The sequence below is a fragment of the Falco cherrug genome, chromosome 5 (genome assembly GCF_023634085.1).
Source record: "Falco cherrug isolate bFalChe1 chromosome 5, bFalChe1.pri, whole genome shotgun sequence".
NCBI classification, from domain to species: domain Eukaryota; kingdom Metazoa; phylum Chordata; class Aves; order Falconiformes; family Falconidae; genus Falco; species Falco cherrug.
In genome coordinates this window covers 29,866,579-29,894,039 of record NC_073701.1, presented here as the reverse complement: position 1 = coordinate 29,894,039, position 27,461 = coordinate 29,866,579, and the positions used below count along the sequence as shown (strand labels likewise).

Sequence of the window (27,461 nt, the reverse complement as noted above, 5' to 3'; positions counted from 1 at the left end):
ATCTAGCACTACCAGGGAGCAGGGCATGCAACATCTCAGTATTATGACATCTAACACCACCATGGCTAACTGCAGCAGAAACAACAGGTTATTTTGCCACTTTAAACTGAAAATACACATAAAGACACTTGGCCAAGCAGTGGAGGATTGTGGATGTGACTGGTCTTCTTCAGATGAGGCAGTTCTAAGCCATGTGGATGTAAGACATCCTGCATCACTTAGCCTAGGTCCCACCAACTGCTCTGTGGAGATGCCATTAGCAATACAGACATAGGTAACGGGAAAAGGAAGTCAGAAAGAAACCACTCCATTTTTTGAATGCTGTATTTTTTAGGGTTCAAAGAGGTCTCTGTTCACTCTCTGCTTCAAGCATCTCCATCTTTGCTGAATCATCTGCTAGTTCATTGAGCTCTAAGAGCTAAATCCACACCTGAAAAAATTAGGAGCACTAAATTCCAGAAATAGGAATTTATGGGGATTTCTAAATCTACATGTCTTTTGTTGAACACGTTGTAGAATATTCAGAAACACTTTATTGTTTAACATAAAAAGTGCTTGTTACTCATAGCTACAAATGTCCTTGATGTAACCAGTCATTCGTCTAACAGCATGAAGCTGTTGGAGGAAGTGAGAGTAAGCTGGAGTAGAAAGGAAGAAGAGTAATTACTATTGCTTGGAACAGGAATGCTACTTTCTGTTTCCTTTCATTGATGAAAAAAAGAAATTTAATTTTTAGTTGATTTAAATGCTCAGCTATGAAATAAAATATATTGTCTCCTTCTTATAAAACATGAAGTAAAACCATCTCAATCTCCCAAGTAACAAAAATAAATGGCTGTAGCACCTTTTGTTTCTTTCTTTTTTCTTTTTTTTTTTTGTTTTTATTTTTATCAGTGCACCCAGCAGATTTACAGAAGGGCGCTCTTTTCTTGGCTCAGGGGAATCTGGGCCCAATGTACTCCCTCATTTGTTGAGGGAGAGCATCCGAGTATCACATGCAAATAATGCTGGAGTGGAACTCTGTCCTTGTCTTAAAAACTACCCATTGCAGAAAATCCTTAAACACTAATTGAACAAATTATACAGAGTAACTCTGCAGCCTTATTGTTAAGGTACTCAGAAAAAAGGGAGAGACATGAATGTGCGTCTGTGGTGTGAGCTAGGAGTCTGAGCTACCATTATAATCAATGGAATTAGATTTTTATTCACCATAAAATAGCTGCTTATGGCTCAAATAATTTCCTTAAACATAGCTGATCAATGATATTCAGGTACTGTAGAAACCCTTCTGGTTTCTAGTTACTACTCCAGGGTGTTGCAGATCTGCCGTAGGTCCTGAGCCATATCTGCCAGTCCAAAATGGGTATTCAGTGTATCCTAGAGCGTCTCATATGGCAGTAGGCACCTATGTTTAGGCAACTGCTGGCTGGTCAGCTGAACAGCAATTTGGGCTCCACTGACTGTAATGACCCGCTGCCTGTGACTCCAGTGGGAGCGGGGACACCTAGTTCACTTGTGCACACTTCCATTTAGGTATCTGGTTCCTAATCCAGAGATCTTCTGTGACAGTTAAAAGACTGTTAGGATCTTTGTACGGTTGCAAACTTATCAAAATTTTCAATGAACTAACATGGGCATTCATGTCAGATCAGTCCTCTCTTCCCTAACTCTTAAAATGCCAACAACTCTTCAAAACAAAACAATAAAATCTCCCAGTGGTAATAAAGTGCATCAAACTCCCCCGGTAAATGATGGAAAAATGGCTTCAAATATCGGTTCCCTATATCCTATATGTCCCTATATAGCTTTTTTTTGTAGTCTTCAGAAGTAACACTGCATTGCGGCTGAGAGCAGAGAGACGGGGCTGGATGGGAAGGGAAGGGGCTGTTTGTCAGCTACAGAGTTCCTCAGACTCAGGGAACAAAGCTGTTTGCAGTAGGACTGAGATAATTCTAATTACAACTGAAATTAATGATTCTATCCATTTGCCACCTTCTTTATTTTACGGATTTTTACATTCAGTGCAAAGTCACATTAGTGTCTGGATGAGAATGACCTTTTTTCCCCCTCCTTCTAGAGCAATTATTAAATTAAGACCTCTTCACTAAATAGAATCTCTGATTCTGACTGAGTGACGAGTCTAGTATTTGGCTCTATTCCAAGGGAAATTTCCCCAGGTAATTTATTTTCAAACTTGATTTGCTCTTCCACTTCAAGGAACCCTCTGGATGTCCCCTTAGGAAACATGTAATAAGTTGTACAACATATTTTCCAAGGACTGTTGATGTGTGTGACAGCTACTAATGTGTTGATAACTGGTCTCTCCTGATCTATCTGTTATGGGTTTTTGCTGTGCGACCATAGACCTTCCCATCTTGTACGGTAGATCCCTGAAACTAATAGGAGGAAACTCATCCAGTTTTTCATGGAACAGAAGGGTACTGTAGCACGGTTGTTTTTTTTTTAAAGCTCTCTTAAAGTGATATATTTAGGAGGTATGAGGGGAAAGAACTGGGCAGTCCTTTATTTATCTTCCCAACAGGTGCAGCATAGGGAGGCACAAAGGCAGCATTTGCTAATTTCAGTTTTGCAAAGTACAAAGCACCCTCTGGTCTGCTGAAAGACTGTTCTCTGCTTTCCTCTGGAACTCAATGAGTTTTTTTTTTTAGTGTGACAATATTAATTATTTTTCCTGTGCATAAATACACTGCTTTTTGCACAGGCGGACAAGCTTTTCAGCTCAAGTAAGAACAACAGTAAGCCAGATCAATCTTTTGTTATCCTCCTACATTACTGTTAAAATAAAATCAATGCATTATATGAGAAAATAAAATCAATGTAGTTCCTTCCATTTACACTGTATAATAATGGTGTAAATAAAACAAAATGTAAAAACTCCAATATAAATTGAGTTTGGGGATTTTTCTTTGCCAGTGTAGGGTTTTTTTTTTCAATCAAATTAATCTGCTTAGAAAAGTAGTCTTAAACTTAAGCAGTGGAGGTGGAAGGTCAAAGAACAAATCTGAGATGGTATCTCAGAAGGAAGTGTGGGAGCAACACTTAGAAATGAGCAATGGGAGGGCAAAGACAGTCTAAGAACAACTCAGTTCCCAGCGTGCAACAAGATCTGTGCAGGAGGACACAGCTCCGCAGGGCTCAGGACAGGAGCGCGGCCCACCATAAGGGATCTAGTTACAACAGTTAGGCGTAAGTTTGCTTTCCATTTGTGAGGGCTTTAAATTTATTCACTAGAGGTGATGAAGAGAAACTTTCTAAAGAATTGAGAGGGAAAATAAGATAAGGGGTTAGGGTTTCCTCCTTCCCTCGTCCACCAAAACTCATTTACCTGTGACTTCAATACAGTGCTTGTAAATGATATATGTAGGCCTGACTTTGAGTGTGATTTGGCTCCGAGACTGAAGGTAGTTAGAAATAATGGGAATGCCTTTCAGTCAGTCCTGCAGAGGAGCAATGATGGTGGCAGAAGATCGATGTCTGTATGCTTTTCTTTTGCGTCGCTGAAGCATGTATCTATGCAGCAAGGACAGCAGCAGCTGCAGTGCCCAGTTTGGTGCCATAATAAAACGATTATACAGGTCCATTCTTCTGCATGGAAAGCGTTAAGCAATGTTATACAATGTTCATGCGCTGGGTTCTTGAATTTTCAGGAAAACTTTCCATCAGTAGTGTTAATTTTGACACAAGCCAAATCCATATACTGAAACAGGATTTCCATTTAACTTTTTTTTCACCTCTGAAAAATTGTCTGACCTTGAAAAGAAATCTAACTTTGATTGAATCTTATCCAGCCTTGGTACTGAGATTGATTTCCCACAGGAATGCTGCTCTACATGTCTCCTTACATGAATTATATGACTAGGCTGACTTGTTTGACAGTGCCTATTATCTTGATACACCAGACTGGGGTATTGTTTTAAATATTATAAATATAAAGCAACTATAATTGTAGAAGAATCATACAATGAAACAAAACTGGTCATGTTTAAAAGCTCATAGAAGTAAAGGCGGTTTCAATCGGGCTTCTTCAGAGAGAACAGTGTTACTGTATCTCCAAAGCAGTCTCTACTGGTAATGTCTGTTTAACCTCCTTTCACAATTGCTTCATGTTGTAGAGATTGTCCTTCTAACAGACAATATATGCACAGTTTTCTTCACAACTTTTACATCCATGCTGTTTACAGACCGAAAAAAGTTTTACTAAACCACTGTCTAAAGTAGACACACTGAGTTTTAATTTTAATGCCTTGCCAATATGTGGATGCCTCAAGCAGTATTAAAGCAGAGACTGCAAACCCTTAGAAAATTAAGTTGGCAGACAGTTGATAAATGCATTGGCTTAAAATTCGGAATGGTTGCTTAACTCATGGCCCTGAGTTATTTCCTAGGTTGGGGAAAATAAATAAGGCAAATTTACAGAGCTGCCTACTGGGGACTGACTTGCACCTGTCCCTGTGGGATGATGCCCACAAATAGTTTGAAACCATTCCTCTTGAGAGTCTTGGCACTTTTACAAGAGCATATCCAAATGCCGTGGCCTGTGACAGTTTAAGAAGGCACCTAATTAACGAGCAGCTCTTATTCTGAATATTGGTTAAAGGAAAGGGGAGAGAGGAAAGACTGACTGAGTGATTACAAATTACAGGAAGTAATATGAGGGAGGTTTATTTGGTTAGTCACCAGGAAAACTAAAGACCATTAAAATTTAAATGTGCTGGTAAAGGTATCACAGTTCTATCCTAGTCATCCACTGGGATCGGTTAACCCATTGATGTAAACTTCACCTTGTGAATACGAAATCTTGAACAGGCTAAGACAAAACTACCTTGCAACATCATGACCATATACTCAAAAAAAGCCACAGCTGATGTAATATATAGGACTTCAACTTTTTAGGAGTACAATGAAGGCCTTAAATCATTAGTCATGGAAGCCTGTTTCTACAGTGACAAATTCCATCAGGCTGAAGTGCTCCAGCAACCTTCTCTAAGCTGAGTGGTGTGTTTAGTTTGGTGATCCTATTTGTTAAGAGCACGTTGTGAGGCTACACTCTCACCAAGTCAGGAAATTTCTCACTTCGGTAATCTAATAATCTTAAAATAGCTCAAAGAGCATTTGGCCTGAAAAAAAAAAGCCTGGGAGCTTGCTCTAGCACTGCCTCTGAAAAATCTAGCTATGTACTTCAGAGACTTCAGTGACAAAAAAATGCAAAGCTGAGATTTTCTTAACATTTCTTAACATAGTGTTAGCCAGTTTCTGATTTCTCAGCTGCTTGCTCTTGTATATGCTATTTTTAACTGTCAGGGCCTGTGAGAATAAGCGATATGGGATAATTCATGTAGACTGCTTGTTTTGGACATGTCAGAAGAATAATGCTTAGACGCCCATGTGATGCAGCAGCCTTAAGCCTCTGTTTTTAATCTGCTTTCTGTTGTGGTCTGCCAACAATTTCCGCAAAGGTTTCTCAGAGAGGCCTTCCAGTGGTGCCTTCCAGAATGTAATCAGTCCAAGGTTCACCTTCATTGATTAATTACCTTTGATCCTTCACACCTTGGAGATTACCTTGAGAACAGGCATTTGAAGGACATGTGAGGTTCTGAATTCTTATTGGTAGAATTAATGTGAGTAGTAGCAGTGGTATTGTACTATCATTGGTACCGAATATTCCTGCAGCTAATATGTAAGTACTTCTACTTACTATACAGGTACTGCTGCTGACTCAGGTGAGTTCTTGATCAATCAAAAATCTTTAGGAAGCAGCTAATCTCTTAAGTACAATAAGATAAAACCTGTTATCACCCTGGTCTACTGGCTGCAAATAAGCTGGGTGCAATGAGGAACAACCAGTGTACAACCTGTGCGTATCACTTTTCCAGAGCTCATTACTACTTGTGAACTCTAGCTCTATCAGGACACAAGGCTTCAATATTTTTTATGTTCCTGAATATTGACTCATCAAAAATCACATTTATTCCACTGTCAATATAATGTTGTTCAGAGTTACTAAACTTATTTTGTAACACAACCACGGAGTTGCATTTGTAATCACTGCATTGTAAAAACATCTTTGAAACAATCTAGGCTTAAACAGAATAATAACCTTTAGAAACATGGGCATCCTGACAGATTTTCTCCAAAGCACAGATCTTTTGAAAGTACAGAAATATTTTAGGTTTTTTGTTTATTTGGCAGCCACAGAATGCATTCTGATTAAACTGGGTAATATCCAGTCAAATAGCAGATCAAGTAAAAAGGTCACTTAATACATGTGTAAATCATTTGAATTACAAATAAGACACTCTAGAAGGGGCTTGGCTCTAGGTTTGATATAGAGGATTAGGCTCTCGTATTAATTCGTGCACTTGGTGTAGCTATTTTCAGAAGGATGCTTCATCCATCATTGTCCTCGAGCACTAAGGAGGGCTAGTAAGTAAAGTGATCACATTGGTCTGTCAACACTTAAGATTCAGTTGTGCAAAAAGTTTAGTTTTCATATGCCCCCAACCCAACAAGGTGCTGAAACTGCCTAATGCTCCTGATAGTTGCTTTGCTCTTGCCTTCCACAAAAACAGAAAATATTTCAAATACTTTTAAAATCAAGCAAATGCTGTTGATAGAACAGTATTAAATCAAATGTACTCATTCAAACTACACACATGGGCCTATCAGATCTTTCAGAATTGATGGGAAATAAATGCTATTTAATGACTTCTGTACTTTCCACAAGATTATCTTTAAGATTAAACTCAGTTTTGCATTTGGGAATATATTTGGCAACTTGTCTGTATACCTGTTCTTTGGCAACACTTGCAAAGCATATACAGTTTGCACATTTATGGCTTTGCAGAAGCTATGTATATTGTCAATGCTAAACAATAATCACCAAAAATTCTTACCAAAATGTCTAAATCTGAAAGAAAAATAAAAGAAGGGCTACAAAAAAAATGTAAATATAAGAAGCTTATGTAGCTTAAATTTTAAAAATAGTAAAAAAAAAAATACTAGCTATTAAAAAGTTATGAAATAATGGACTCTGAAGATTTTATGCCTCTTTGGGTAGTCTCCAATGGACAATTTCTGTATCTTGCTAGCAGAACACATACTCAGTTTCTTTGCTACGAAGGGGCAGTATTACTGCCTTTAACTAGCCTTCTGAAACATAAAATAATAATTTCTGTAGTGTGGCAAATTGTATCATTGCAGTTTGACCTGTACAGCAAAACTTACTACATTCTTCAATTATGCTTTAGACACATAGGATATATTTTCATCAGAATCTTAAAACTGTTTGATAAACACATTGTTTCTATTCAATAACTTATAAAGCTTTATGAAAAGCATATCAAAATGCTGGCTTTTTAAATTTTATCACATAAGAAATGGTTATTCCCTGTTTTCCAGAGTCTAGATATCTTAGCTATAGAGAAAGTACTAATTACACTAAAAAAATCCCTCAGTCTTTAAAAAGTGAATACAGCATTTGCCCAATCAAGTAGTTTTGCAGTATCTCTGCAAGCCATTGTTTATTGACTAAAACAGTTGGAGGCAAAACAGCTTTGTGCTATACCTCTACCTGAAAGTAATTTCTTAGTTTAAAAGGTCGGTGATCTGTAATGATACAATGATGTTACACAGCTATCACTCTTAGATATTATTTGTTGCTGAAATATGGAAGATGGTCTAAAAACTGTTTGTGTGTGTGTGTACTCGTAATTCCTGTAATTAAGAAATCTTGAGGTAGTATTTGTTATGCTTACCATCTTTCTTGGTGGGTTCCGGCATTTTTACAAGAATTCTTTATTTCCAGTGAGTTTCAGCCCTTCAGATGCAGTAAGTAGTAGCCCCAAGTCCAGCTGAGAGAGTATGCAGATCAGTGTGACAAGCAGAGGGTAAGAAGAATTCCTCTGCTTTATATACTGCAACTGAAATATCAATCAAAATAGCACCTCCTCTCTTTTCAATGCAAACACTTTGAAAATTGACAGTTATGGGAACCCCTCTCACATCTGTTGTCTGCAGCCTCTGCTCCCTTGGCTTTTGGAAGGAATCTCTGCTGCATTGCATGGGGCTGATGAGAACATCTATAACTTTCTAAATTCAGCTGCACTGCTTGCTCTCTGCCTCTCTCTCTGTAACGTGCAGGCACATATACACACACAGATAGAGGCTGAAAAGTGACTGCCACGCTATTAAAGAACCCCTTCCTGCCTGCAGAACTTATAGGAACTACCTATATACACTTACACCTTTTCCCACAACATAAAAGGGACAAATAAGCATAGACAGTATGCTTGCAGTGAAACTTAATTTCTTTGCTTTAAGAGAAAGCAGTATGCAAAGATGCAGTGAGGAGTACTTTCCAATATGAATGAAGAAAAAAGGATTATTGTGTTCCTGCTTGGAGCAGCGAAGTATCTTCATTCTGCTTACATTTGCTACACCTTCTTGGGTCCTTTTCCTGTAGCCATCCTAATTTTTGCTTTTGGTAGTGTTCCTTTCGGCACTGCTACTTCATTAACCGGAGAGGTCACTGCTGAGAGATGATATACTGTGTTTTCCACTCATCCAGGAGATGCAACACTCCTGCTTTTGCCAAGCCAGGAAACCAGACAGAAGGAATGGAAATCCTATCTGTAGCACACACACCGAGCCACTAAACTAAACCATGGGGCTGCCCTCCTCCTTAACTCCTACTTAAACTATGAATATGTAGGCAATAAAAATGCAGGTGAAGTCAATCGGGGGTGCTAGGATTTATTTTCTTATGCCCTTTTAGGATTTTGAGACCAAACTGTAGTGTTTACTGCAATAGATAAAGTGGTCCTCAAGGGTTTCATGTTATTAAAATACATGTTTATATCATTATCGCGTATCAATAAGAACCAGGCTAGTAGACAGACTGCTCAGTGTCTAAATACACCCAAATGTTATAGTAAACTTATTTTATATCTTTAAATAGGGGTTAGAAATGGAACAGTGGTCATGCGATTGTTTATCCTGTGGCCAGTGCATGATTGTTTCTTCTACAATCTGTTTTTTTTCTGGCTATTTAGCCATTTTATTTCCATCTTACATGGCAAGGGTGTTTCATTCCTTTTTTTTTAAAGAGACCAGACTGTCCTCTGGCTTTTTCTGCTTTACTCATTGTAGTATTTTATTATTTGAGTCATTCATGTTCCTGTAAAATACAGAGAAAGGCAAGACCCCTGCCTGCAAGGATGTAAACAAGGAATATTAAAAATATTTTCCTCCTTTGTTTCATATCACTAGGTAAACCTCCTTATATCACTGAAATAATTCCTGTCCTTGGAAAGTAAACAGAGTGCTACCCTGAATAGGTAACTGGGGATTTTGTTCCTCTGTGTATACAAGTGTGGTGGCAGTAGGGAATCAGTGCATGAACAGACCTAATGACATTGCAGAGATAATTTTTTCTTGTTCCTCGTTCTACTCGCATCCAGCAACCGAGCACTGTGATACCTGGAATAAGAGGAGGATGAAGAGTAACTGCTGATTCCAGCATGGTGTTTCCTTAGTGTCCCCTTCTAAGACAGGTGTCTTTGCATTTTACCCATCATGTGCCAAGAGGTGCCGAGAACTACGTGTCTGGAGATTCCTGTTAATACAAACAGGATTAAATATGGTCACAGTCTAGCACTGGATGGGTTAGAGAGGACTTCTATTGCAATCTGACAGTGAGAAAGGATTGGAGACCAGTGCTTATCCTTGCAGCTTTAAAGAGCTTCCTTTACAGGAGGAGGAAAAAGGATATTAAGGAAGACATAATCTAACTCATAGAGCACTTTCATGCTACTAAATAAATCAGTACTGAGACCACTCACAGGCCCAGAGGCCAAGTGAAAGTGTGTGGTTCTCATCTGTACAGCAAAACTCCTTCTCTACCCCAAAAGCAGGAGACTGCAGCCAAAATGTACACAGGGAATGGTTGCTAGCATGTGCCTGAGCTATGCTTAGGCATAGGTGGGAGAGTGCTAGCTGGCTGGAGCCAAAATGCTACCAGAGAACACACTAACCATCCCCTAGCATGGATAATCACGGAACAGCACCTGAACTTGTGCTCTAGCCCTGCTTTATTTATGGGTATAGACATAGCTAGAAAAACTAAATTGTCTTCATAACCTCTGCTAGGCAACAAGGGAGGAAGATGGGTTATGGGTAGAAAAAAATCATGAAATACTATAATTGCTTTGTGGTGTGTGGAGAGATGTGTGTTTCTTGAGGTCTCTGTTTTCTAAAGGCCAGCTAGCTGAGAGTGCAAGCAAAAGGCTCTCTATCTGCATGAAATAAATTGAAACTGTGGAGCAGCAACTATCTGGAAATTTTCTTATCCTTTCATTCTTTCCTACCCTTACATTATACTTGTATAATTAATTGCATTTCATGTTACGTTCTCTTCTAATCTGATAAAAAAATCCAGTGTTGCAACTTTCCTATAATGTATTTTTTAATAGTATTACAGAAGATGCCACTGGGGTAGATTTAGACCATGATATTTCAGTGTACCTTAGCACTAGCAGTGACAGAGAAAGCAGTTTATTTCCCAAGAAAGTAAGCCATGTTTTATTTGTTTCAGTCTAATCCCCAACTGAGTCCATGACTCAATCATGTACAGATACTCTATACTCCAATCTAAGACAGCTTAGTCATTTCAGTTTATTTTTCTTCCTGCATAAATGTTGTCATCATGTTGACCCCATCTTGCTTATGCTGTAACAATTATTAGTACATTGGTGCCATTGGATAGATGTCATTCAGAGCTTGCCTTCTTATACTTCTCCATGTTTGCAGAGTGCATGGTATCACCAAGCTTGTTTTATCACTGCATACAAGAGAGGTGTTGATTTTGGCTAACAATTGTCCAAACTGCTTTAAGACTGATTAAAAAAAAGAAGGAAAAAACTGAAAAGAAGGAAATGTCTGACTTTGCGGGGGGGGGGGGGGGGGGGATGTTTTTGTTGTTTTTTTCTATTCTAAGCTTATGCTTCTTGGATCACAGAGATATCTAAACATGCTTACAATTACCTATCCACCCAACCTGTAAACTTTGTTAATAAATGCATTTATCTATTCATTCTGTGAAGTTCAGATTTTTAAGCATTTTTTTCCCTGCAGTCCTGCTCTGCTTCCCTGCATATGGTAATCAGCTGATTTGATTGCAACTCATCTTGTGAAGGAGCTGAGCCAGAAAAGGAAGCATTTAGCTCCTCTTTGCTGAACACACAACTCCCGAGCAAGTGAAAAGGCCACAAACCACCTTCCAACTCAGCCACCAGCCCACTTGCCAAATGACTGAGCCAGACCCTTCACAGAAACCACGAGATGGAAAGAGCTGAGCTCCGCCTTGTTTCTAGCCCACCTCCTGTACCTCAGTAGGTACAACTAGATGCTGTGCCATCCCCAGCCATCCTTTCATTAACTAATCCTATTGCTAAAATCACCCCTGTTTGCACAGGCTGCCTCATGTCTCTGGATGGAAACATCTCTTCTCCCAGCTTGATATTCTCCTTCTGTAAGTTAGCTTGTGACCTTGCATTTTGCCCTTCCATAAAGGGAACATCTTCTGACCAAAATTTATCCTCATTGCAGTGTGGCTTTTGTGTACCACCGTAAGCCCTCTTCTCAGCCACCTCAGAGGCCAGACATGCTAAGCTTTCTGAGCCTTTCCCTTCCATGCCTGCCCCAATTAATCTTCTGCAGTCTCTTTCCAAAACATGAGTATCCTATTTTAACTCTGTTCAGCTCCTTGAGCAGTTTCCAAAGAGCAGCTAACCAAGGCGTCAGATAATTAAATCATTCTCTCTCATCTGTTTTTAATAAATTCCTTTGGTCAAACATCCAAACCCTTATTTGCTCTTGCAGCTGCTAGATCTGCATCCATAACTTCATATTTGCTGCTATTCCTAGGACTGAACTCCCTCACTTACTTCAGGCTCTATTCTAGTAAGTCACTGTCTGTTTGTTACCAGAGAAAAAATTTCATCTTGTCACCAAGGCAAAGGATCAGGACATTCCCAGAAGACCTCAGAGACAAATCTTTAATCAAACTTTTTAACCAAATGACAGTTTTAGTCATAATAGTTTTAGGCAGTCCTGTGAGTAGCAGGGAGTTGGACTTGATGATGCTTATGGATCCCTTCCAACTTGAGATAGTCTGATTCTATTTAAATTTTTTCCACTGAAAGGTTTTGTTAATATTGAGAAAAGCTGATCAATTGAAATAAGAATGCTGGACAGAAACAGTCGGTTTAGATCAGAATGGGAAAGGATTCCCAGTCCACACACAACAAAATCTGGAAATAACCCCCAAAATGCTGGCATGTCTGTGTGTTTTCTTTGAAAAATAAACAGCATCCTGGTTTTGTACTAATAAAGAATCCAAAGTTTTGAAATCTTACATAACAGAAAATAATTTTCCAACAGTTTTAATATTTGGAGATTTGGAGACTTTAGGAAATAGTTATTTACTGAGCCCAAGGATGAAGGATAAGAAGCAGATGGAGCCTTTCCTCCCGTCAGGAGCAACCCATACGCCCACTTCTCCAGGAGAACACTGGAATGAGGTTTGGCAGTGCCCAACCCCATTCAAGTCCCCTACCACCAGGCACAAGGCCTGGAAATCCTGTTCTCCATGTCTGCAGCAGAATGGCATCATAGTGACTTCATTTGGTGCTCATTCTGCCTTTGCCACATATTCTATTTAAAATAGGACATTATAGATGTTGGTGAATTTACTTCTTTTGATATCACTGATAGTCTGCAGAGCATTTTTTCTTTTCTATGAATAAGAATAACAGAACACGCTGGCAAGTGGAAGACTAAAAATGTACAACTGAAAAATGCACAACTTCTGCTTTTGCAAGATAGGCAAGTACCTCAGCATGGAAGAATGCTCAATCTCAGGACATCTATTACTTTTTAAGTCCCCATCTAATTTGTGAAGGCGGTCCTCTTTGTCTGACAACTTTGCTGAACTTATTGGTGTTGATGAAAGACACCTGGATTTACCTGGGCAGCTCAGTTTAATCACAGCCTTGCACTGTGGACCTGCCAGGAAGAAAGACCTTCTTACTCTGTCATGCACTCTACTTTTCTGCCATGTAAATGAGACGTGACCTTGGCTGACAACTGATGAGAAATACTTTCTGTATAGATGTAGCATCCACAAATGGGGTCTTACTCTATGTAGCAAGACGAAGGAAGATTAAACTTTAAAGCCTAGATTGCATTTTTTTTCCAAGGCAGTCGGCTTGGAGACACTTCAAGGCATGTACAAGATGTCGTTGACAGATAAACACCACTTGTCAGCTTTACCTTCTGCCTTACAATGACCCAAAGGGTGACATTACTGTGTAAGCAACACATGCCCATGGTGTCCTGTAGCAGTTGGAGTGTTTCCTTTCTGACAGTAAATTCCAGTGCACTGAGGCACTCGGCACCAAAGTCAAGAGCTAGTCCCCTAGGTCAGGGCAGCAGGAAAAATGGCAGGAGGAGGGAGGAGAGCAGCTTCTTTCTGTCGACTGCTTGGCTGGATCAGTCAGAAAAAATTGGGATGAGGGCTGTCAAGAAAGGAAAAGTGATGAGAATTTTGCCACTGACTTCAAGAGAGCCAGAGCTTATTTCACAGTGATTGTTTAAGAGAAAACCTGAAAGAGGACTCCACAGTCAGGAGAGGAGGGAGACCCTGCAGCCCAGGTTTTTGTTCTTACCTCCACAGGTGAAATTGTGAGCAGCTCCTCATCTCAACTATGCCTGGGTAAGCAAGACCCATGCTGGGGTTTACATGCTCCACCATCACGAAATCTGTCTAACGATGAATGCCTGATGCAGTATATCAAACCGGAGTTTTATGAGTCCTGATTTGATCTGTTTGTTAAACATGTGAAATTTTCTGCAGCAGCTTACAAAGAGCACATGATTTGCCTCAGCAGATTATGGTGCATCACACTGGTATGGTGTCTCCAGCGTTGGCCCATGAGACCTGGCATGAGGAAAACACCTGTTCATCATTATAAACCTAAGATTCTGATTTCGACTTCTCTCTCAGAATTGCATTTTTTGGTGTTTTCTGACGTGATTATAGCGTTTCACCATTGAACTTGGTGGATTAATTTAAAAAGATGTTCAGTGCATTAGGCCTGTCTTATTAGAAGTCTGCAGAATTTCAAAAACACGCCTGTAGAAATTTAGCCCCGGAAATTCCTGAAATTCATAACTATCCTAGCACAAATTCTTCTGAATTAATTTTTCCTAGTCCACTTCTCTACTGGATACAATTACATGTTCCGGTGTCAAAATTCTGAAGGCATGTCTTATACCCAAAGATGTACAACCCGTATTATGGGAAATGCTAGCAAAAGTGATTCCAAGTTAACCTTGATTAACTTTTCTGAGACAATTTTAGAATTGCAATGACAGAGGCAGACTTTGTAGTTAGTGCTTAAACAATACCAGTTTGCTGTGTTAAAATTGTCACAAGCCTCCAACTGAAAGTTTTAGAAATAGATTTATACTAAAAAAACTCCATTTGGCCTCCTTTAGAATTTTAAATACTGAAGTCTTAAAATTTTTAATACTTCACAGAGGTAGATAAATATTTCAGTGGTTCAGAACTAATGATGTAAATCCAAGTGTCATAATTTATTAACACTCAAAGAAAAGCATCCAATTCCCAGCCTTGAAGGGGCTGAAAATAAAACTTAAAAAATCACTTTATCTGATAGTTTGGAAATGTTGCCAAAGTGCCTGTTCCCATTCAGATTGCCACCACTTAAGCTCGCCCTCACTATATAATGATCACTTTGTGAAGGTATTTAACAGAAATACATTCAATTTCCAGATGTCCAAAGGAGTTCATATACTTCATCATAAGCAGCTTCCTTAACTGGGGCATACCTGAGTTCTTGCTTTGTAAAGTGAGGAAGATAACCTGTTTTTTTACCCTACAGCTTTTATTACACCTTCTTTGTTTCCTTAGAGAGCCTACAGAGTGTGCATTAATACCTGTTTTCACAGTGGAACCTTAATCTCAGTTGCTATTATAAAATGTTATGACTATTTACAATGCCTAAAAAATACTGCTGCATATGAAAAGATGGAATAAAAGGTATCAGGTTCTAGGGCTGCTATTATCTTTTGTCTATTAAATCACATATTCTTAGCATAACTGCAGTATAATTATAACAGTATCGTACACCCGGCTAATTCATTTGACATATTAATGGTATAGTTTCCTGATACACATAACCAGTGCCACCGCAGACTGCTGCTGTCAGGATAGGCCCATTCTCCCCTCCTTTCCCTCTTCCTTCTCTCTCAGCCAGAACATCTTGTTCCCTTCCTTCTTGTGCTGGACCTAGTGACTATGCAGGATGAGTCAGTTCAGCTTACTGGTCTGAGGGAATCCTACTCATTTGGAGCAGCAGGTACTTCATTTCTGCTGGCTTAGCTGAAGCGATATTCTCTAGCAGCCCTGTGATCACTAAATAGGAGGCAAAGGGAGCACACAGCCACAGGCAGGGGTGGGACTGTCCCTCTTAGCTGCAACCTACACACACATAGTGTTAGGTTTAATGGGAAATTATACCCTCGTTCTGTCCAAGGTCCACAGTTTATAAACATCCGTTTCCTATTCTGGAAGATAACTGAGATACGTGTGAAGTACTGCATATTGATCTCTTAATTCCAAAAATGTCTGTTGCGTGGAGATAGATTTTTCTTTAATTTATCCTTTTTTCCTTTTTTCCTTTGTGTTGGGTGAAAAAAAAATCAAATTCCTTTCAACCTTCCATGACCAACTGAGAGGTCCCACTGATCCATTGAGTAGAATGAATATGGGCTGCAGGGGACATAACTGCAAAGGCAGCACCATCCACTGGGAGCACAAAGCAAACCTGTAATAACAAGCCCTGAATCTCCACTTCAATGGAGGCCTTCACCTTCTCACTAAGAAACAAGGGTTGTTCAGTTTTTGTCATTTGCTCTAGGAGCCTGACCAGTCCTCATAGCTTTGTGGTTCCCCCTGAACTCAACGGATGCTGAAGATTTACCTTCTTCCTATGTACATTATGTAATGAAAGGAACAGCACACTCCCTTTCTGTGCTAAGAAATGTCATCTTTTATGTAACATACTTAATGTGACTGAATGACAGGAATGTGGTGGCACCACCCTACCTTCACTTATGAACATATACTGGCTTTAACAGAAATACAGTGCCAGTTTCTACCAGTCTTTGTAATCTCTACTCACACTGAGTCAGCACTGGGCTGGAAATCAGTGATGTCTTTTAAATGAGTGATGAGACTTTCTTGGGGAAAACCCTGTATGTAGAACATTCTTACTTGAAGTTTTTGGACAACATCCAACGTGAATTTTAATGATAGCCTGTAACTCAAAAAGTCACATGAAGTGGTAAGATTAAACACTAAAAAAGACAAAAAGACTGTTAGAATCAGTTAACTTATTGCATTGTGTTATTAATAATTAATATTATTAATATTCAATAAATATTAATAATATTACTGTATATGCATAATGGACTTGCTGCATTAATTAAACTTAAAAAACAGCCTGATGAAAGTAGGCTAGAAAGAATATTTTATATGTAAAGGAATAAACAGAGACAAGTCATGGGACTTGAAGATCCACATGAGGTATTGAAGTCAAAGAACATGACCCACAGATATAACTCTCAGGGTTTGTCCTTGGCTCCTGATCTAAGGTATATGCTGCTTTCTGGAACTCTGAACCCTGGAAGAGAAATCACAATGGGATATATCTCATTTTTTCCCTGGACTGCACATATGAAGTTCGGATCAGACACTTGATTTGACTTTTTTTTGGGTGAGATCCCTTGTGCTTAAGTTTTAGTGAGGGCAGTGCCAGCTTCTGCATCTAAATTCATCTTTCCCAGTCGTGCAGTCAGTGCAGATGTAGTCATCGGGCTCAGTTCAGTTACTTAAACGTGATCACACACAGTTATCTGAGAGTGCCCTCTGGTATCATCATGGCCTCCCTTTGCCCCGGCAGAGCATGTGGGTCATCAGTAAGTCTGGTGTCAAATCCACCTCTTCCATATGACTAAGTAACTGCAGGCACCTCTAACAGCACTAGGCAAATATGTTCAGGAAGCTGAACTAAGCCCTTGTGCAATGGGGTTTAGAGGGCAATGAAGAAGTGAATTTTAGGATAGGGTGTCTCATATCTTGGATTTCAATGATGGTTTTTACAACAACCAGCCCACATGTCAGTGCTCCAGTGTAGATTTCCAGAGAGCATTACTCGATACATCTTTCACAGAGATTAATGATTATGAGACATTTTCAGTCTCATAACTACAACAATACATTGGATGCCCAAAAGTGAGCCCTCCAATGTGCTACCCTCCTCTTCCACATGCTCCTCCCAGCAGCTGCCTCAATTGTACCAAGCCTCATGGCTTGTGCAGCCTCTTCCTGAGTGGCCACACAGCAGATCAGCCCAGTTTGGCTTTTCAGCCTTACAGTGGCTGTGCACCCACAGAACTGCATGTTAGCCAGACCGTTTTGTCTGTCCATGCACAAGCCACCCAGCTCCATCTCTTCTCCACTGCCACCTCCTAGACATGCTGTTGGCGGTGCAGTGCATCTCAATGTACAGACATTAGTCTGGGTTCTGACTATTCCTTTCTCAGTAGTACAATGCTGTTTTGAGCCAAATCTTTTCACTTTAGTGTAAGTTTTACTGTACGGTTCATTAAAAAAAAAAAAAAAAAAAAAAAGTTGGTATTGCAGGCACTTGTCTATGGGAAAAATTCTTCTTCCAAAAATAAACCTTTCCTGCTCAAGTTAGAGCCTGAGGCTTAGGGTATTAGCAGTCTGGAACCATAACAATACAAACACATGAGAAGCCCAAACAGGGCTGAACAGCATTTGTGCACTATGCCGTCACTGCTTTCTTATTAACAGTTCAATAACTCCTGTGGGATTGCTTCCGCAGGACTTTTTTACTGCATATTAACTGCATAAGCAGGAAGACTGTGTGCCATCTACTGGCACCTAAACAAGTATGAAAAACTTTTTCTTTCAGGTGCTAAATTTAGAAAAAAATTCTGTGGCTTGAAATATATCTGAAGTAAAATGATAATTCATATGGTTGAAAATGCTTTTTTGTATGAACTTCTCAGGCAAGCAGTGGCAGTCCATGCCTTGCACTGCTCAGCAGAAACCAGCCACGGTCCCAGGCTAGCAGCAACTCTTCTTCCTTGTGAGTCACACAGTGAATCATTCCTACTGGCATTTTGACCAAGTCAGCTGAACCGTACTCAGCATTCCCTCTACTACTGCCTTCTTTCAGGGACAAGTTAGCAGTTTAAGCAGGTATATAATCTCAACTAGTTTCTTCTCACCCTCCTTTGGCAGTTATGGATAGCTTCCACACTGGTCTCAGCTAGCGATGCTAACTGAACGCTGACATGCACCAGGAACACTCCCAGGTTCTGTTGCATATTCTCACACACTCTGGTATTTAGGACTACCTGAAAACGGCCTCTTCTTAAACCGTCCTGCTAGTTTCACCAGCAGCCACCTGGCTAACGTGTCCAGCAACTTGCAGTGTATTCCAGGAGAGACTATTAAGTCTTTCCTTCATATTCCTGCTAACTCCTATCTCCTGTCTCAAATCTTTCACCCTGTCTTGTTTCTTTTGTTAGTGTTCTGCAATTATTGTCTGCCATGTGCTTTTGCCAAGGATCAAGCTGCAGAGAACTATAAAAATAGAGGGGAAAAACCAAACTATCAGATTTCTGCAATGTCAAAAGGATCAGCCAGTAGGTTGTGTGTAACACTATCATTTTTCCTTGGCATTAAACGTTATGAATAGGGATAAATGTCACATTACTGAATGTCACATAATTTCCTGAATATGCTTGTGCTTGGTTTCAAAAATATATATATAAAAGTACAGAATTTAAAGGTGGCTACCAAACCAAATTTTCAGGAGCCTTAAGTTGCCACAGGGAGATGCAGTCTATGTGGCACTGCCAAAGTTAGCCACAGTAATCTGAATATCCACTTAAGAACCAACTTCAGGTTCCTAGTTTTTAAAATACTAGTTTTATTTTACTAAAAATGAGCAGGTACACCAATGGAGTTTACATTACCTAACAATGAATATGCAGACCAGAATCTCTAATCTCATTCTCTACCACTGTCATTCTGAACAAGCTAGTCTCTGCTGTAGCATTCATACATAAAGAAATGAGGAAAATAGGTGAACAGCTCTATTTTCCCTTTGCTGGTGATAATGAAAATCATTTTACTGGGAGAAGTTCACCTCTGGCTTCCTGGTCACTTAAAGCTGCTAAGCCCACCAACTGGCGTAGACATGGCATCCTCAGGAGCTGAGCAAGTTATACAATGGATTAGACAGGATCTTTTTCCTTTTGCTGCACATGTCTGTGGCACACCACACAGGTCAGCTTTTGTCCTGACTGGGCGTTGTATAAATCTCAGGATAAGACAGTCTTTGGCCTGACAGTCAGATGTCTGTAAGAAAGACTACTGACACACACATAGTCTTAATGTGGTGGGAGTTAGTGTTTTCAGAACAATGAGAATTTAAGGAAGATTTTAAACAAGATGACAGATTTCTAAACTAGAACTAAAAGGTAATTCTGTTTCTACAAGAGGCCTCAGAAAAAGAGGGGTTTATGAAAGAAAATGTTTAGATGTTGTGATAAGTAGGGTGAAAGTGATGCAAGCAAAGAAAGTTCAGGCTGGATTACAGCACCTTCAGGGTTTAGGAGAGCAAGAACACAAAATGTAATTTGGCATCATGAGGAAGGAGAAAGCAGTGAGAAGATTCAGAGACATGTAAAGTACCAAAGAGTGGAGTGATTTTATTGATAATTCAGCGTCTTTGGGGTTACAAAGTAAGGTTAAAGCCCCAAAGGATATTTAATCTGGAGATGGTATGAATAACTGAAATACCTCTGGTGTAAACCACAATGCTGCCAACAAACATGCTAGATTAGCCATACTCATTCATACAGTTTTGGTGTATGAACAAACAGATTTGCACAGAGGTGTGCTTCTCCCCAAGTACTGACCCACTAAACCGAGCAGTGTTCCTCAACGCAGATCCTGGTGGGAATTTAGGAAGAGGCCTCTGGGAATGGAAGGAAAATGCAAAAATCCATCATTCCTTGAAGAAACTCTGCTACCCTCCAAGTAAGGCTGTCATTTCCTAGGACCTGCAGAGAGAAGGGCAAGGGTGGCCAGCTCTTGATTCTTGCACAGAAATAAAAGGTTTTGTCAGAACAAATTCACCTGACCCTGAAGCTGCCCATTTCTCAGAAGTCTGTGTAGTTTCATCCACAGTTATACAAGCTAAAAAAACAAGGATATTTCAGCTGTCATGTTTCCAGATGTAAAGGAATATCCAGCTGCCCACAGTTAGACAGATATTGACTGAAGATTTTAACCCTCTATCTGTAGGATCTCATCCTAGAAAACACTGCAGACAAAATGGCCTCTGACAGGATACAGGGCTCTTGTGTTCTTATAAAGCTGGTTTCTAACCCTGTCCTAGACTAAATTATCCTTCCTGCCAGTAACATTTTGCATGGAAAAGCTGACTAGCTTACTGAGGAAAGGTCCACTGTAAATAATAGCAGCCCTTAATATTGTTGTTATTTAGTAAATGGTGCTACCAGGAGCTAGCAAGCTCACACCAAGTGCTATTTTGCTTACTCAGCAAGTGAGAGCATATCAAAAAGCAAAGTGTGCTTGCTGGAGGTGATTGGGAGATAAAAATGTGCTCTGTCTCCTCCTTAATATTGACTTAATCTATAGGAATCCCTATCTGGGAAGCTCTTTGGATAGCTACATATATATCTTGGATTACATTTTTTGAGTTTCTTAGCAGGTTGCACGTGCCATTTGATAAAAGCTTATAATATTAAGAAATGAGCAATAATTTTCCAAAACCTCGTAGTTTTCTAAGATTTTCTATACAGCAAAGATCGTAGGGTTGTGGCTTTAGATTTTCCTGGGTTTAATTCCCTGTATGCTGTGCTGTTATTGATGGAATCTATCACAGGTCACTTTTTACACTTTCCCTCCTCTTTTTCATTAAAACAAAAACCCTCCCTCTTGGAAGCTGCTGCCTTGTATGTGCAGCCCACCTCTTGCATGCTGTTCATTTGTTTCATTTTCCCAGTCTACCCACATTTCGCTTTTACATTATATGCAGTGAAACTTCTGGAAGAAGGCACCGGAAGACACATCTTTGAGTCGGTGGGGCCCTTCAAACCCGTGATCCTGCTACCAGCAGACGTGCATATCTTCAAGTACATTCTCCAGTGAGCACTGTAGCAGACATGATCTGCCCATTCAACTGATGAAGCTGGCAGTGTCAAGCCCAGATGAACAGGTTTAAATCTATTAACTTCCCTTCTAGGGGATGTAGCTCCTTTCTTGAGATCTGTCACTGAGGCATATTTTGGCTCAACCTTTCTAGACACCTCCTCTTCACTGACATTGCTTTCCTCGCTGGAGGTATCACGGAGGTTGTATTGCACTGGCAGTATCCCTTGGCACAGTGTCAGTCTGACTCATCTTCCATTTCATTACAGGGTCTGAAAACAGCTGCAGCTGTCAGAGGTTTGCAGTTACTTTGAAGCAATATGATAAAACTATACCTACTAAATTATTCTGGTAAGTGCAGCATCCACGCTATCATGAGAAAAGTACCAAAAATGAAGTCTCTTGCAGTGTATTACAGCCACAATTTCCCAGATTTGCTGGACTGAACAATTGCATAGTAGTCAGCAACTGCAAAACAAACTGTTGCAGGGTGAAGAGAAAAACTAAGACAGAAAATATAATAGTAGAACTGCAAAATATAGTAAAGCATAATATAATGTGTAGTGTAATGCAGACATCTTTCAATTTCATCTTTTGCTATTACTTGAATTTATTTTTACTGTGCAATGGGAGCGTTGCATGAGTGTAGCATTTTCCCCTTTTATTTATCATTTCTTCTTAAGAAGACAGTAATAGGCAACTCTTCTAAACTTCTGCATAATTCCTGGAAGCCTTAATATCTTTGTTTTATGCATGGTGAGTACATTTTTTCATACGCATCTAATTTACAGGTATGTCCATGCAAACTGCACTGCAAGTGCTGACTCCCTCCATTTATTAAAAAAAGCCCCATGCATAATATCAGCACCTAGTGCATGTATAAGCACGTGAGTAACTTGGCTTGCCAGAATAGGTCCACTACTTTTAATACAAGAATTTGCACTACAGTGATGAGTGCAATGTAGGTCCTGCCATGCAAACCTACCCATTTAAAGGACACCTACCCAGTATTAAAACTGAGTATTGGTAGCAGATTTACTTGTGGAAGCCAGGAATACAGCACAGGCCACAAAACCCATGCAAAAGCTTTGATAGATATTTGAAGGGGCTTTGCAGGCTGTGCAGAGCTCCATGATACTGTGACTGCACTACAATCAGTCCTTGAAATAGTCTTCTTAAAACTGCAGCCATGACAGGGCAGACTTAATCTCTGATTATCTGGTTGTCCAACTCTAATCTACTGTTTCTGAACTGTCCTGAGAACAGTCATGAATCTATTTCCACCGCCCCAGCCAGGAACTGAAATAAAAAGGATAGGTGTACTGCTAAAGCTAGAAGACAGATTATGCCTACTTTAAGAGACAACTTTTAAAACTTGAATTTTCCTAAGTGCACTCTTTTAAATTAACTGGATTTATCACATGCTATTATTTATGTCATTTCAAACTAAGATAACGGTGCTGGATCAAACACATCTTCCTGTAAAAAGAAGTAATCTTTTACATTGTCAAAAGCATTACAGCAATATAACGTCTTTGCTGGAGTGTGCAATGATTTCTTTTTTAGTTTTGGTGATTTTTTACATTTTCCTGCCAAGGAGAATCCCATCATTCAAGCCAAGCCCTTTCTGATGTTTGAAGATAACACAGAGACTGACTCTCACTTTTTTTTGTAAACCATTGTCCTCAAAATCAAACAGGGTGTCAAGATACCCATTGTAGTGAGGGAAGTAAAAACATTAGTATTTCTTGTTTAGGATTATTTTATCACTAAACAGAGGTCTGAAGCAAAAGACTACAGCTTTATATTGATGGCCAGGACCAGCACAAGTGAGGTGAAAGTGGCTGGGACCAAGAAGTAAGAATGTATGGAAAATTGTCCTAGCAGTGTGAAAAGAGAGGTGGCACAAGAAAAAAGAAGCAAGTTTGATTTAAACTATTAGTTGGGCTGCAATGTTCTACTTCTGTTTAATGTTTTAAAGTTGCAAGCGTTTCAGTTTGCCCACAATCTAAGTTAGAGGTTCAGAGCAATGCTGTTTTCTCCCAGTGTAATATGTGCAGGCAGACGGTTGACATCTATGTTGTTTCAGAGTAATCCATCACAAAGAAAACAAGCAGTTGCCCTTCCTGATGATGTCAAGGTGATGGCAGGATGGAAGTTTTCGTACTGTCCTTGGGACTGCAAGACAGGAGACACCTGCTGTCTGAGCAGCCATGGGCAAGGGCTACTTTGCATAGTAGCCACTGTGCTCTTGGAAGTGAAGAAACCAGAGGGGGTCTATCTGAAGTCAGATAAAATAGGAATGGGTTTAAATTTTTGCAACACACCTTGGCTTTCATGCATTCTGTTTTAAAGGTATTTTTAATTTTTATTTATCCCTGTATTCCCCACTGTTGGCTATGGCCAGAGCTCTGGAGGAAGGGTAGCTGTTTCTATCCTCCCTGCCAGGAGCTCGTAAGCACATACCATGCCAAAACCACAAGAAAGACTATTTCATGAGAGGTTTCATGGTAACTCCAGCTGAGAGGCTCTGACAAGATTTTAATAATCACTGCAGCTTTGGCATTTATCTAAACTAGACCCTTGTCTTACTGTCTAATTCAGATTAAGTATCTGCACAGAGAAATGAGAAACCTTTCCCACACATCAGGGGCAGTTGGGTCCATGGATTCAGATAGCAGACTTCAACTGGGCTAGCTTGGAGCTGGTGAGCGAGAAGCAGGCAATGATTGGCTCTGTCCCCTCGCCACTGTCTGCCATGCAGAGTGGCTAAGCTAGCGTGAGAAAGAAGATTAGTAACAAATTACTCCCCTCTTCTCCGTAATTCCTGGAAGCAAGGATGACGCAAGAAGGATCCTCCTGCTCAGAGGTTTGCCTCCAGCTCAGGCCACCAGCTCACTCCTGTCCTAACCCAGCTTATCCACCACCTGTTCCTCAGAGCTGAGCCTGAAAGTAAAAATGTAGTCCAGTTACATGAAAAAAAGAGAAAGTGAGAAAAAAGATGGAAACTGTTACAGTACACAAGAGATGGGAAATAGGAAAAACTTTTTTGCTGATCTGTAGAGGAATACAGCACAGCAGTGATGCAAGAGAGTAACAGCAACAAGAATCAACTCTTAATTCTTACTAGAGTACAATAATGAAAATAATAAGCCAAAGCTCTTATTAAAGCAGTTATTCTAGCAACCCTGACACATCTACACATGCTCAGAAGAATGCCTAAGTTTCTGTAAATGTCCAAAGCTGGAAAAGAGGCAAAATATAAGAACAGAAATGTTGCAGTCCTTAAAAAGACTAGAGAGAGAACTGGGTAACTCTAGCTCTAGCAGCCTGATTTCTGTTCCAGGTAAAATATTAGCAAAACCTGAGAGCATCTATTTTTAGATGGATAGAGCGGACAAACCTATTGGCTTAAAGCCAAGAGGGATTTGTGAATCAGACAATGCCAAAGAAATCTGATAGCTTTTTTTAATATGGTATCTGAGTGGGTGGGTTTTTATAAAAAAGACCTGTGCTACATGGAAACAGTTTAAATAATGCCTGGATAAGAATTCAATAAAGCGACAAGCAAGCACTTTACGTGCATACTGTGTCCTTACAGAAAGTCCTTGTACTTCTTTAAAGGGTATCCTCTCACCCAAGTGCTTTCTTTAAAATAAGGCAAAATGGGTTTTTTGCTCAACATAATTCAGAAAATAAACACAGGATACACATAGTAAAAGACAGAAGATTCTCCCACTTGACATCTCTCTCTCTCCCCGCCCCCCCTTTCCTTGCTAGATCTCTCTTTCACGCTCTCTCTACTTCTCTCTCATTCTCCTTTTATCTCTTTCTCTCTCATTTTCTCTTTTTCACTTCCCTTCTCACTCCACTGTTTTCCCTGTCTCACTCATGCTTTTGCATATGAACACACACCTTCATGCTTACTGTTTTGTTTGGGATGCTGACTGCAGGTTGTTGAGATGAGCTATACTGAAGGAGCACACTTAGAAGAACTCCAAAGAAAGAGAAACTCAATATTCCGTGTCTCAAGAGATGGAATTGGCATGTCATTTACTAACTAATTACACTCATGGGGTACAGTATTCACACCAAGCTTCTTATTGCAGTAAACACCTGGAATTACTGGGGTGACTGAAAACTACGTGCAAACAGACAGCCTCCCCTCCACTCCACTCTGTATAGCAGGAATTTCGTGGAAAGCATTTCTTGGTAAAATCGGGCATTATGTGTGTGCCCTTACATGTGCTGGGACAGAACTATGGCAAGTTTAGTTTCCTTTTCCTTGTGCATGGGTTTTGAATTCAAAATGAGAAACAGACATGGTTCTTCTTGTGTGGGATCAAAAGAAATTCTTCTTTCTTTCTGTAAGCCAATAAAGCAATGGAATGGCATGGTAATGCCTCCTCTTTTTTTCATGCTGGAAGATATTAAAACCACTTTGATTTTTCTTGCAGTTCTAGGGGAGAACACATTAGAAGCTGCATGCCAGGAAAATTCAATTGAAAAGGAATGTTCTGGCCTCAGCTGCCGCCATAGCTCACCCATGGGCTGGCTGATTTTCCCCTCCCCACTCTCTTCAGACAAAGCTTTATCTATTTGCTGTGGTACCGTTTCATGCCTCACACAAAGCAGTGTGGACAGCAGGCCACCGGGAGGCTGCCGTTCTCTCCACTGTGCTCTGCTTCGCTCTCTCCCTATGAGCGACGCAAGGTAATTGCACAGGCATAAAAAAGACCCAATACATTTCAATAAGACTTCCTGAACAACTGAGCTTCTCATAGATCTACGGTTTCTCTGACACAACCTATTGGCTTTAATAATTTTGCCCAGAGAGATTCTAAGAGCCTTATTTATTTCTCTAGGATTTCTGGATGCCTCTAATGGCTGGATGGATGAGACCATGTGCAAAATTTCAGGAGAACAGGCAGGCTGGTGTTATAGTGCTCATGTCTCTGTTAGCATACACATCAGATCCAGACAGAAAGGTTACGGAAATTCTAGAAAACCCCTTGAAATGTCATCATTGCTTATGAATTTGTATACAGAAATCTAATACATAGAGACTGCCTGATTGGGCATAGTTCTATGCCTAACTGCTGCCTATCAATTTCTTTGCCCTTTATGATTAAAAAAAAAAAAAAAAAAAAAAAGAAAGATAAGAAATCAAAGCATAATGTTCTAAAATTGGCTGTGTCTGGCACAGAGAATTTAATCCCTGCAAGCAGTACAAGATTTATGCAGTTACTTCTGTGAGCACTGTGCAGAGCTGCAGAAAGCTCTGAGCTCTGAGAAGCATTTCCACTTGGGTTACTTCAAGTGCCAGTTTTACTTCCTTGAGGACAATCCTGCACGAAATTGGTTTTAATGACTCTCCATGGGAATGAGTATGTTGACTAGAGCAACTGTTTGCAGGATAGTGCCCTCTGTCTTATATTTAACACAGACCCACAGTGTGAGTAGCTGTCACAGCTGTAACATATGTAATGATACGTGAAGGAAAGTTCGCGCGCTCTGCTCTGGTGTGAACATACAATTGCCTTCTTTGCTTAGCGGTTTTAGAGCAGGACTTGCAACTTAATCAAAATTGAGAGTGACAGTTGAGGCTAGAGGCTGTGGTGAACACTGAACGAAGATTTTATTGCAAGAATTGGGAGTGAAGCCAAAACAATAGTAAGCTGGCAAAAACCCTGCGGTTTTTCCCCCTTCCAGGAAATCTTGCAAGCATTTGATGAAGAAAGAGTTGTGAACCACACAGGTATGTTGCATTTCCCCTCTCTACCAAGGCTTACTTAATTTATGAGCAGCAGAATCCTTCATTCTCAGCACATTGTCACTTCCAGAGACCAATGGAGGAAATTAAATTGTCAAAATCAAGTAGGATCAGGTTGCTTTCTTAGTTTCAGCCTACCAGTGCCTTCCCAAGTGACTGAGCCTTCATCCCCAGCTTATTCCTAACTGTGCCTAAGCAGTTAGAGCCCTGCCAGACTTAACAGAGCCTTCTCTCACTTGTGTTGCATAGTGAAGTAGAGCAGGGCCTTAACATATTTTGTGGACAGAACCAACATTACCCAAATAT

The 27,461-nt window shown here is 40.0% G+C and overlaps 1 protein-coding gene across 1 annotated transcript in view; it reads right to left on the bottom strand.

Annotated features, from left to right (window-relative positions):
- The window catches only part of MYBPC1 (myosin binding protein C1), a 91,698-nt gene extending 74,093 nt beyond the window's left edge, over positions 1 to 17,605 (bottom strand). Inside the window, exons 1-2 of the mRNA XM_055711171.1 lie at positions 9,499 to 17,605; positions 7,776 to 7,940 (exon numbers count right to left, since the gene is read on the bottom strand). Coding sequence (XP_055567146.1) covers positions 7,776 to 7,800 — 25 coding nt within the window. The 5' untranslated portion in view covers positions 7,801 to 7,940; positions 9,499 to 17,605. The remainder of the gene's footprint in view (positions 1 to 7,775; positions 7,941 to 9,498) is intronic.
- Between the last annotated feature and the right edge of the window lie 9,856 nt (positions 17,606 to 27,461).